We start from the raw sequence: 12,451 nt of genomic DNA, 5'->3' as shown, positions 1-12,451 counted from the left end.
TTATCAACATTCTGGAAATGCCAAGATCCAATACTGCACATGGGGAGGAGTGGTAAATTAGTGAATATTAGTATGTTTTAATGCATTTATGTTTCCAGTAAGATTATTACTGTTTCTTATTAGAGTATTGGCTATTAATTAATAACTTGTACCCTTTTTGGGTCAGTTACAGTGAAGGGAACATAATGTGTATGTTTAGTTAAATAAAGTTAAATAGTGGTATTATTTGAATTTTTAGACATTTTTCTGTGAACTGCACTTAAAATATAACTCGTGACCGTGGCTCAACAATTAGCACATCCGCTTGTCCTTGGGGAGGGTGATAGGTTTGAATCTTAGCCTGACACCATGTTATAACTAAAGACATTAAAATGGTTACTACTGATGCAATGTCAGGTAGACAACATATGTAGTTAGAGTAGGGAGAATGCACACCAAAGGCTTCTCAGAAAAAGTTCCTGTCTGATAAATGATACCTGTCTTCCAAGTTTCCAAACACAATTCCAACTGTTGTACTGACATTTCCTTAAAAATTCATGTTTCAATCAATTTTTATAGGGAAATAATTTGGGGAATTAAAAGTTTACATTTTTTTCCCACTAATATGGATAAATGTTAAATTTTCAAAGGTTTAGTATTTAATCTAAAATGACAATTCTTCAATTTCATAATTTATTTACATTCTTTGCACTAATTAAAAAAATCAAGATCCATATTTGTGCCCTTTGATAAGTCTAAAATTTTGTAACTCTATCTTTCACACAATTGAAATGAGAGGGGGGGATGGTTGTGCACACCCCTCCTTAACCGAACTTTAGATTAAAAAAATTTCCCAAACATTCGAACAATTGGGCGTTCAAATAGGACCTAATGGTAGTTAGAATCAGTTGAGAACAAAATCCCAGCCTTCTTGCCAGATATTGCCATTTTAAGATTTTAAGTAAAATTACACTAAATATTAAACTTAAATCTTCTCGAAATTTTTAGTGTAATTTTAGTGGAACAGCCCCAAAACAGAGTATCTTTGCTCCTGTGGCCAAACTGACTGTTTGGAGTTCCTAACAGAGAGTGCCTTAATGTATTAACACAAGTAGGGATTCGAACCCATTCCCAAAACTAACCAACATGGAATAGCATTATATTACAGCATGATGTCAATATTTTCACCAGTGATTGATGGATGGCCAGCCAAGGCAAGATCTATCATAACCAGAAACCGGACCATTCACCCCCAGGCCCCAGTGGAGCACTTTGGAGGTCTGCACCACATGTTTTCTGGGGTGTTGTTCACTCGCACCCAGGGATAGAGCAGGTGCTCAATGGTGCCCTTAGACTCCCATTCACACTGCCACTTGCGGGTGCAGCTGCCCAACTGTAAATTGCAACCTATAGAGGTAAATACCATGATGGACTCTGGCAAACAAGTTCCAAGCTCAGGGTGATTACACACACCCTGGTATGTGCTCTGAGCCATGAAATGCTCCCCTGCCAATTCCAGATTAACACAGCTGCTACAAAAGGAGGGCTGCAGGTGATGGGATGCATACCTTGCTCAAGATGCAAATTTGTTCTACCCTGATCTTGACCCTCCAGGGGATCATGGTGGTGTGCATCTTGAACCATGCCCTGAACATTGGAGGGAGTAGGAGATACATTTACTGTTCAACAGACCTGAGCTGATGGTATGGATCAGTTGAGAGAGTAGCCATGGTTGCCCTCACTCCCATTAAGTAAGTGACTCCAGCCCTGCCAAGCCTGGGGAAGGCCCAGGGTCCCTCCTAGCACCAGCTACTGAAGGCAAGAAGAGCTCTAGCCATACAATCAACTGTTTGGCTAAGGCAGTCTCATGGGGCCACTGTCAGCCACAGTTTTTGTCATCATTGAATTCCCTAAGGTCCAGGAGGTTGTGTAGCACCTGAACATAGCTGACCAATGACCATATGGGTAGCATGGAGTTGCTGTCCATTACCATCAAGGTAAGGGCCAAGGCCCCCTAGAAGGTGAAATTGGACAGTGGTTTTTCTTAGTTGTACACCTCCATGGTGTTCAAGGTGCCTTCAGGAGGCGAAAAATTGGAAAGGGGTGGGGTTTCACATCAAACTGCCCCCCCAGGTCAGAGATGGTGGTCAAGACCTGTCCTAAACTTCCAGTGCAGGAGCCTGACTGTTGGGAACCCCAGTTACAAGTCCAACAAGGATCTGACCCTGCTAAGCTGGATCTTTAAAATTGTTTAGTGAAGCTGTTGCCAATGTCAGATGTACAGCCGCTCACCTAATAGTGATCTTTAAATCAATGGCTATACATAGCTGTGGCTACATGTAGCCATGCACCATGGCTGGCCATGCTAAAAGTGGCTACAGTTATTTAACATTGTCATGTAGCCACAAAGACAGCCACTTTAATAATTGATAATATTTTTTTTTATTTCAAAACCATCATAGATCTTGAAATTTAGATTTTTAGAAATAATAATTAAATAAAATATATATGAAATGTTGAGACTTAAAAGATCTTTAAGATCCATGATATTTCTAGGAAAGCCGGCATTGCATTGTCAAAAAATCCATGTTTTATCGGCAGAACTGGCAGTGGCAGCAGCTGCAACTGTGGCTGTAGCAGATCTAGCTCTTATCACAAACAACAGCTAGAGGGTATCCAGAGAGGCATTCATAGCCTGAGCCCAATATACAAATAACTGTTGTTATGCTGTAATATACAGCTATTCCACATTGGATAGTTTTGGGAATGGGTTCGAATCCCCACTTGTGTTTACACAATAAGGCACTTCCTGTAAGGAACTCCAAGCAGTCAGATTGGCCAGAGGAGCAAAGCTACTCTGTTTTGGGGCTGTTCCATTACAATTACACTAAAATATTGATAGAAGAGTAATTTTACTTAAAATCTTAAAATGGCAATATCTGGCAAGAAGGAACGGCTGGGATTTTGTTCTCAACAGATTCTAACTACCATTAGGTCCTATTTAAACGCCCAATTGTCCGAATGTTTGGGACATTTTTTAAATCTAAAGTTCGGTTAGGGAGGGGTGTGTGTGGGTGGTGGGGATTTACATATAGTGTTTAATTCAAAGAAAGATTACTTACGTACACTTAAATGCATTCTTGATTGGTGCTTGTGTTGCAAGACAAGTTGTATTTCTATTAACTAAAAAAAAGAATACAACTTAGATTATCATAGAAAGAAATTAAACACTTTTTAGTTTATCAAAATAATTAAAATTAAAAAAGATACATTTATTTACCATTAATATTTTAAATGATTTTTATGTTTCTCTAGATAATATGAATATATATATAATATTAATCTGCTTAAATATAATGAACATTCTGCAACCAACGACTTTTTAAATATGTTAATCTCTCATTCATTTTTACCAGTTATTACATTACCTATCAGAATTACACCAACAAGTGCCACTTTGATTGATAATATTTTCACAAATAAAAGGATGAATAATTACAATGCTGGACAAAGATTCTTCTTTACAAAAAAGAAATATGTCTAATGAAAATACTGAAATATTTAAGCAATCCTTATCTTCTTTTGATTGGTCTGACACAACTACAGATTCTAGTCCAGAGAGTGCTTTTGAAAACTTGTCTAATGTTATCAACGAAAACTTTGAAAAATGTTTCCCTTTTAAAACTATAAAACCCAACAAAAGAGTTATCCCCCAAAATCCCTGGATGTCACCAGATTTACTAAACCTAAGAAAGAAAAAGGAAATGTTATTAAGAAAAAAATTTAAGGATAAAACCGTTGATAGCAATAGAAAATTTGTCACTGCAAATAATATTTATAAATCTGCAGTTAGGAAAGCCAAAAAAGAGTACTATTTTTCTAAATTTAATGAATTTTAGTCTAACATGAAAAAACTTGGTCTACAATTAATCAACTCATTAACAAGAATAAAAAAACGCTTTCAATCCCAAAACTTTTTACTGATGATAACAGATCTTATGAAAACTTTCAAGATATTTGTGAAGGTTTTAACAATTTCTTTATTAATGTTGGTCCCAGACTAGCAGATGAAATTCCATTTTGCGAAAATGATTTTAATGACTACCTTGGGGTTCCAGTCAATGGAAATTTTGTGTTTCAAAAAATCACCCCTCAAATAATTTTTCTACTCTCAATAAGCTAAAACCTAAACTAAGTTGTGGGCCTGACAATATTTCTACTAAACTTTTAAAAGAAATTATGCCAAGTATTATAGAGCCTGTTGTACACCTATTTAATCTATCTTTTAAACATGGCTTTGTTCCAAACAGTTATAAATGCGCTAAAATTTTGCCAATCTTTAAATCAGGAAGGAATAATTCATTTGATAACTATAGACCTATCAGTATATTAAATGCCTTTTCTAAGCTTCTGGAAAAAATAGTTGCCTGTCAAATGTTTAAATACTTGAATAAGTTCAATATTCTTTATAAACATCAGTATGTATTTAGACCCAAGCACAACACAACCCAGCTCTTAATTCAACTATTGAATAAAATATACCAAGGTCTTGATTCTCAAACACCAGAATACACACTGGGATGCTTCATTGACTTAAAAAAGGCATTTGATACTTGCAATGTCCAAATCCTTTTAAACAAACTAAATCATTATGGTTTTAAAGGTTTATCAAATAAATGGTTCCATTCTTATTTAAATAATCGTTCTCAATATGTAGAAATTAATGGTATCAAATCATCTATTCAAAACATAACCCATGGAGTCCCACAGGGAAGTGTTCTTGGTCCTATACTGTTTTTATTATATATAAATGACTTGCCTAATGCAATTAATATATATTTGCCTCACTTTTTGCTGATGACACAATTTTTGCACATAGTGATAGCAATTTAAAAAGATTAGATGAGAGGGTAAACATTGAACTAGAAAAAGCTAAACTTTGGTTTCAAGCAAATAAACTTTCACTTAATGTTGCCAAAACTAAGTTCATGGTTTTTAGAACCAAACAAATGCAGTGTATTAAAGATTCATTAGACATAAAAATTGGTGGTGAAAAAAATGAAAGAATCGGGAATGATTGTAATATTAAATCTTTTAAATTTGTAGGTGTTCATTTAGATGAGTTTATAACATGGGAACACCATATAAACTCAGTTATTAACAAAGTATCTAGTGCTAATTTTGTATTAAATCAATTGAAAAAGTTTGTACCCACTAAAATTCGTAAATCTATATATAATTCCTTTGTAAAATCGCACTTGGAATTTTCTATTATAACCTGGGGTAATGCTAAATGTGAGGGAATGAATAGATTATTATCAAAACAAAAGCAAGCTGTGAGATATGTCGCTAATGCAAAGTACAATGCTCATGTAGATCCATTACTTGAAAAGCTTGAGTTACTTAAACTTGAAGATATTAAGATAATTAATATAGGTAGCTTTGTAAAAAGTTTCCTTGCAGGACAAATGCCAGACTCATTCAATAATATTTTTGAACCAATGTTATCAAACAGAGTAATGAAATTAAAAGTACCTTTACCTAAACATAAAGCCTTAGAAACTTTTCCCAATGTCTGCTTTGTTAAAACATGGAACAATCTAGACACTGCTATAAGGTGTGCTAAAACTAAAAATTCCACTAAAAATCTCATTAAAAATAAATCATTAGATAAGTACAAGAGTTTTAACTGTAATAAGCAAAAATGTTTTGTCTGTAAAAATAATTAAAATCTGCCTAAATTTGTTGTAAAATTTTTAACAACTCTCTAACCCCATTGTATCATAGTGTAAATACCATTGCTAATACCATACTATTTATTTATTTATTTGTTCTGTTTAAACCTATTTATATGTTATATGTATATATCCAATATGACTATCTTATTAAAATTCGATGTAGCTAGAAACCTTATAAAATCTTCTTGAATATGTTTGTCATGAACTGGTATTTTCAGCTTATGCAACGGCCAACCCAGGTTATGAAAGTACCAAACTATGCATAAAAATATGTGAATATGTGTAATAATTTTATTATTATTATTTTGTATGCTTATGTTGAAATACATATCTAAGTGGTTGTGCATTTATTGGGTCAAGGTTGCGCTAATCCTTTCTGGTCATAATTATAGATTTGGGAGTGTCATGTTAAGAAGTAGAAGGTTGTGGGTAAATGGTTCTTAGATAAATTAAATAAAATTTAAAAGGTAATTTTTATATGTAAAACTAACATTTTTTAATGCATTAAAGATATCTTTTCTAAACTAGCTCCTCTTTCTTAATTGTTTTTTAACCCTTACAAATCAGACTCCAATTCCCACCTTATCAGATAGGGGAGGGGCTCTAAGAGCCCCCCCCCCCCTATATCTCGGCTCCTGTTACAGATAGAGATGAAAATTTTTTTTTGGTGGTTCATGTGTAATTTTAGAGAAAATTACTTTTTTTAGTCATAGCGGGCAGACTGCTCTATAGCCGCTTTATAGCAGCTAGCCGCTCAATATCAAAACAACTGGAGAGCGGCCAATTTTAAAGCTAGGATAACCAAATTTTTGGACAAACTTTTATTTTTCATAACAAAAAAATTACTTTTTCTGTAAAAAAAAACGCCAAAAAACGGAAAATAACGGAACACACAATTTTTGGCGGTTACAGTGGTAAAACGGTCGTTGGCGGCGCCAATTAATATCTTTTTTTCTGTGTATGGTCACAATAAAAGACTACATACAAAAATTGGCTGGTCTAGAGCTGTTTTGAAATTTGTAAACTGGCAGCTTAAAAGCGGCATAACTACAGGTAGAAAACAGAAAATCGGTCAAAAATCGGTCAAGGAGTGGTCATGAAATTACTATTCACGGAAGTTCATTATGGCTCAAGGTTCTACCAAAAATTTGTTTTAGGTATCTAGCTGCAATAGAAGCTATGATATTCATGATATAAGTCTATGTTATAAAAGCCGGACAAAAAATCAGTCCTTAAATCGGTCAGGGAGCGAACAAACGGTCAAACGGTCATGACACCACTTTTATCAGATGTTCATTGATATTCACCAAAAGAAATTTTAGGTCTCTACCTTATACACAAAAGTCTTAATGTAGAAATTAATATTTATTTTGAATTATTTCTAACTTTGGTGCTACCTAACCGACTTTGACCGGACACCACGACCAACTCACCAGATATTCTTAAAAAATCAACTCTTGCCGATGTATAATTACTAAACTTAAAAAGTAATGAATTCACAGCTCTCTATCTTACCTACAAAAAAATGACATTGAACCCCCCCCCCCCCCAAATTTTTCATGGGAGCATAATGAAATGATGTTACCTAACATGTAAGTGAAACTGTTTCGAAAATTGCTGTAACCATCATGCTGGAAAACCCAGTTCTCATAAACAACATCAGTTCTCACTTTTCTAAAAAAGGTAATATTCATGAAATAAGTTTCAAAAATTCAAACATAATAAGAATAAGCCTAAATTTAATCTCTTTTTTTTGGTTATCTTTATTCTTTAGAACCCTCCTTTAGAATATAATCCTTTTTAAATACAAAGCTTGTATGCTTAATATTATATTCTTTAACATATATATGTATTCATCCATAACTCAGTAGAATAAGGTTAAATAGTCAGGAACAAATTAAAAAGCCAGTATCTCCTTTACATTGAAATACCTATGGTATTTCATAAATCAAAATCTAACAGACATCTCACCTTTTGAATTCAAGACCTTTCAAGTAAATTTGTATATGATAATTAATTGCCCCTGCCGGGTCAAATCATTTCCCCATATCTAACTTTAAGTGTCACTAGTCTGTTAAAAATCTCTTATATGAACCCAACTCTGCTTAACAACTAGCATATATGTCATGATTGATACTTTGACCATTTAATATAGTAAACCTTGAATAAACTGCAGCTTCATCTTCAGTATAACAATGCAAACATGTATGCTTTCTCATAAAAGCTGCATGAGGACACTGGGACCTCCAGTTTTGTGCCTGTATGATTACATAAATAAAATGTAATGGACTTTTCCTTTTTAAAATTATTGGTGTTTTCCTCTTTCAACATTTTTTTCAATTTATAAAATTTTGGTATACCCCCCCACCCGACGGAACTATGATATTGGCAGAGAACAACAATTTTTCTTACAATTAGGTTAGATTAGGTTATAGGCTAGGGGATGAGCTTCGCGGCCAAAGTTCATAGTATTTTGAGGGGGGGGGGGGGGGGTGATAAAAATTTTCAAAATTGAAAAAAATATTTCTAAGAGGATAATACCTTTTTTATTATATGATATAATTAACCCAGGTAGATATATACCTGGATTCTAACAAGAATTATACAGAAGAAACCAAACAGTATTATTCTCTTCATATCTAAACATTAATTTTCTTTGATATTTTGTTTGTTAAAAGATAATTTTTCCAAAAGATTAAATCTTTTAAATTAAACCCCCTTAATGTTTTTTTTATAAATTCATCTGGGCAGACAAATGATTCCAGAAACCTGGCAGAGTCATCCAGGTAAAAAGCAAAAATTACTTTTTTGACATAAACAAAGAATTTTATGTTACCAAATACAAAAAAAAATATCCTATAGTAGTACATTCTCATACAAAATATAGGTATTCAACTCAATTTTGGGTTCCAGGTATAATCCTGCAGGTCCTGATCCTCCAGGTCTCCAAAAATCTTTAAATAGTAAAATTGCTAACCTATTTATCTAGTCGTGGGGATTTGAATAATGGAGTTCAGTCTTTGCTATCTAGTTATTTCTTTTCCCTTCAACCTATAATGAAAATTTTCATACCACCAAAAAGCAAAAAAAGTTTCAAGCAAAGTTAATGAACAAGTAATGGTTAGTTTTTATTGTTAAATAATGCATTTTAGAATGGAATTATCAATTTTAAACTTACAATTAAGTTACGTAACATTTTTCTTTAGACTTATAAGTTAATGTTTTGCTTATTAAGTTATGACACTCTACAAAAGTTGTTATTCCTTTTAATTTTAGATCTTTGCTTTCATGGATGTTGTCATTTAATTTTTTTATACACAGAAAACAGTCTAAAATACCATGCAATAAAAAGCTATTATAGTTTAATTTTGCTTTTATGAATGTCATTTTTTTCCTCAGAAAATTATTGATCAAATCGGTAGAGAGATTACTCTAGAGAAATAATGTCTAATGTCTAATTCTGCAGGAGGATGGCAGAACACTAAATACTTATCATTGATTGAATTAAACTGAAATTTTCTAGTTTTCAACATTAGAGTTATTTAGAGCTGTTCTATCAACTTTTTCTCGAATCAAGTCCATCACATAAAGTAATGCCTTCATATTGTTGTTTTACATCTATGTTTTATCTGAGCATAAATAATAAATATGCTTCATCTATTGCAATCGTTATAAAATAATAAAAATCCCTTTATGAATTTAAGTTAACAAAACCATATTTTTTCTTGAGTTTCTATTAAAACAAAAATATACTATCTCATACTTCAAATGTATATGATAAATATTCTTTAATTCGTGATTCGAATCTATTAAAATACATAAATTCATAGTTTGTTTCATGTTTATCTCAAAATAAATTACATAAATAAAATAACAACAAATAGCAATACAACAGTACGTTTGTTATGTTTTCAACAGGACCTAGTATTCTACTGTGTGTACACTGTACACATATGGGTAAGAAAAAAGGCATAATTTTGTTCATATAAAGAGTCAGCTGTAAATAGTCGCATTTCTTAAGATAAAGCTTTTCTCACGTAAATTATATCATGTAAAAATTTATTTTCTAGTATAGTGTAAAGCATATTACAAATCCTTTAATAAGTCAGCTATGAATAGTTGAATTCCTTAATATAAAGTAAGCTTTCTAGAAGTTAGACTATCAAATCGTACATTCATTTGACTTTAGTAAAACATTTGATTTTAAAAATAAATATTCTTTATGGATTAGAATGGTTAAGCCACTCTCCCGATAAATATTCCCAATTAATATTAAATAATTGTAAAATATAATTCTGTTATGCATACGAATATACTATAAAACAAAAATTAATTGATTTTTTTGAAATGTAAAAATCTACGAATATTCAATATGAAGAATAAGAGATATAAGTTTTCCGGAATTGTAATGTAGGGAGTAGATTTGAAATCTGCATCAAATTTTAAGGATTTTTTTTATAAAATTCGTTTTTTGTATAATTCTTTATCTAAAAGCGGAAATACAAATTAAGTTAATTAATTTTGGCATCTGTGATTGGTGGATTTAAAAAATCTGCGCTCTGATTGGATGTCGTACATCATTCAACCAATTAGAGCGCAGGTAGTTTAAAATCCACCTATCCTATTGGTCAAAATTTTTTAACTTAAAATGTATTTTCGCTTTTAGATAAAGAATTTTACAAAAAACGAATTTTCTAAAAAATCCTTAAAATTTGATGCAGATTTCAAATCTACTCTCTACATTAAAATTCCGGAAAACTTATATCTCTTAATGAAGAAATATAAAAACAAGGAGCTCACAAATTATGGTTTGTTATCCAAAAAAATGAACTATAGAGCAGTGTCATAAAAGATAAACATTAATCTAAAATAAATAATATAAACCTTTTAAAATTTATAGCATGCAAATATAGAATGTAGAATGTGTATTTATTTCATCACTGAAAATTTCAGCCGTCAGTCTTGAATAGGAATCGAGAAAATCTTAAAAACGGAAAAATCTAGGAATCTTTATTTGACAATATTATGAAACTTGGTAAAAATATTCTAGTGAACTCATTTAATCCCTAATAATTTCTGGCGTTTATCTCCAAAACGTTACAGATATACATACAAACATACAGACGGACATTTCAGATTATAGAGTAGCTTCGCTACTAAAAAAACTTACAGACTTGGAATAATTTCAGCTTTCTCCTCAGCTTTCACAGTTATGGAATCTCGACTACAAAGAATTTTTTATCCAATCTTGACAAGTGAGGTATTTTTGGAAAGAGGAATATACATAGAAAACGCCTATGTAAATTAGAAAATCCACAGAAATCATATTTGCAAGTTATTTGCAAAAATCTGCAATGTTAATTTGCAAAATTATTTTCATGCCTTAAATGACAGATTTAGAAAAAAATCTTTTTATGAAATGTGTTTATCTATAAGTTTAGAACATACTTAAGGCAAAAAAAAATTCTTTAGTGTTACTTTTTTCACATTATATATGAAAAAAGCAGTTTCTCACAATTTATGATAAAAAAAGGTATTGGAACAAAAAATATGTTTTTTCTTGATGTAAACACAATAATTGGCATAAAATCTTTCATCCTAAATGTAAAAATCATATATAGAATCCTTTTTAGAGCAAATATAGTGCAAAAAGTAACCAAGACATTTTTGCAAAGTATAAAAATCTAAAGAAAACAGTTCTTTTTGATTTTGATATACATATCAGATAAATGTATATAAAATTAGTGATCAAAAACTATAAAACAAGTTATAACTTTTTTCAACCCTATCATTGATTAAAATGCACTTTTAGGTTTACTCATTACCAAAGTTGCACATAAAAACTCTTTTTACTAAGTTATTTTGCACAATAAATTCAAATCAACAATTAGGCGTTTTTTATAATGCAGTAGACCATTTTGTAGTTGGTTTTTGGCATTTATTTTGTTTAATTACTACATAAAAAGAGTTTTTATGCACTACTTCGGTAATTCTTAAACCTAAAAGTGCAATTTAATCAATGACAGTGTTGAAAAAACTTATAACATGTTTTATAGTTTTTGATCACTAATTTTATATACATTTATCTGATATGTATATCAAAAGCAAAAAGAACTATTTTCTTTAGATTTTCATACTTTGCAAAAATGTCTTGGTTACTTTTTGCACTATATTGACTCTAAAAAGGTTTCTATATCTGATTTTTACATTTAGGATGATAGATTTTATGCCAATTATTGTGTTTACATCAAGAAAAAACTTATTTTTTTGTTCCTATACCTTTTTTTTATCATAAAATGTGAGAAACTACTTTTTCCATATATAAGGTGAAAAAAGTAACACTAAAGAAAATTTTTTGCCTTAAGTATGTTCTAAACTTACAGATAAACACATTTCATAAATTTTTTTTTTCTAAAACTGTCATTTAAGGCATGAAATTAATTTTGCAAATTAACATTGCAGATTTTTGCAAATAACTTGCAAATATGATTTCTGCGGATTTTCTAATTTACATAGGCGTTTTCTATGTATATTCCTCTTTCCAAAAATACCTCACTTGTCAAGATTGGATAAAAAATTCTTTGTGGTCGAGATTCCATAACTGTGCTTTGTTGTTTATCGGCCAACTGGCAAAGTGTAACTGAGATAACAGCGCAATACATATTTGTATTTATAGGTAGAATTTAGGGTGACCCTTCACTTCCTCATATGTTCACGTGTCCAAGGACATAATT

General features: G+C 31.4%; 2 protein-coding genes across 2 annotated transcripts in view; one reads left to right on the top strand and one right to left on the bottom strand.

Moving 5' to 3' along the window:
* LOC145329128 (uncharacterized) overlaps positions 1-12,451 on the top strand; it is a 532,399-nt gene that overhangs the window by 361,260 nt on the left and 158,688 nt on the right. The gene's annotated exons all lie outside the window — the stretch shown is intronic.
* On the bottom strand, positions 58-10,922 carry LOC145327929 (uncharacterized). Its single transcript, XM_080171458.1, has 7 exons — positions 10,888-10,922; positions 8,695-8,768; positions 8,301-8,356; positions 7,878-7,975; positions 7,303-7,391; positions 3,102-3,162; positions 58-525 (listed from the first exon to the last, which is right to left on the bottom strand). The coding sequence occupies exons 3-7, from the start codon at positions 8,352-8,354 to the stop codon at positions 414-416; spliced, it is 414 nt and encodes a 137-aa protein (XP_080027584.1). The 5' UTR covers positions 8,355-8,356; positions 8,695-8,768; positions 10,888-10,922; the 3' UTR covers positions 58-413.

The sequence above is a fragment of the Acartia tonsa genome, chromosome 9 (assembly GCF_053477335.1).
Source record: "Acartia tonsa isolate MP-2025a chromosome 9, ASM5347733v1, whole genome shotgun sequence".
Lineage (NCBI taxonomy): Eukaryota > Metazoa > Arthropoda > Copepoda > Calanoida > Acartiidae > Acartia > Acartia tonsa.
Note: the sequence above shows the minus strand (reverse complement) of the source record. Positions and strands in the feature narration are given on the sequence as shown.

What these genes read in the sequence shown, in the direction of transcription:
- LOC145327929 (XM_080171458.1), bottom strand. Translation starts at nt 8,354, where the DNA reads ATGAAGAGAATAATACTGTTTGGTTTCTTCTGTATAATTCTTGTTAGA. An exon ending in GAAGCTGCAGTTTATTCAAG is followed by an intron (nt 7,392 to 7,877) that starts GTTTACTATATT and finishes TACCTTTTTTAG; the next exon opens with AAAAGTGAGAACTGATGTTG. An exon ending in AAGAATGCATTTAAGTGTAC is followed by an intron (nt 526 to 3,101) that starts GTAAGTAATCTT and finishes TGAATTTTTAAG; the next exon opens with GAAATGTCAGTACAACAGTT.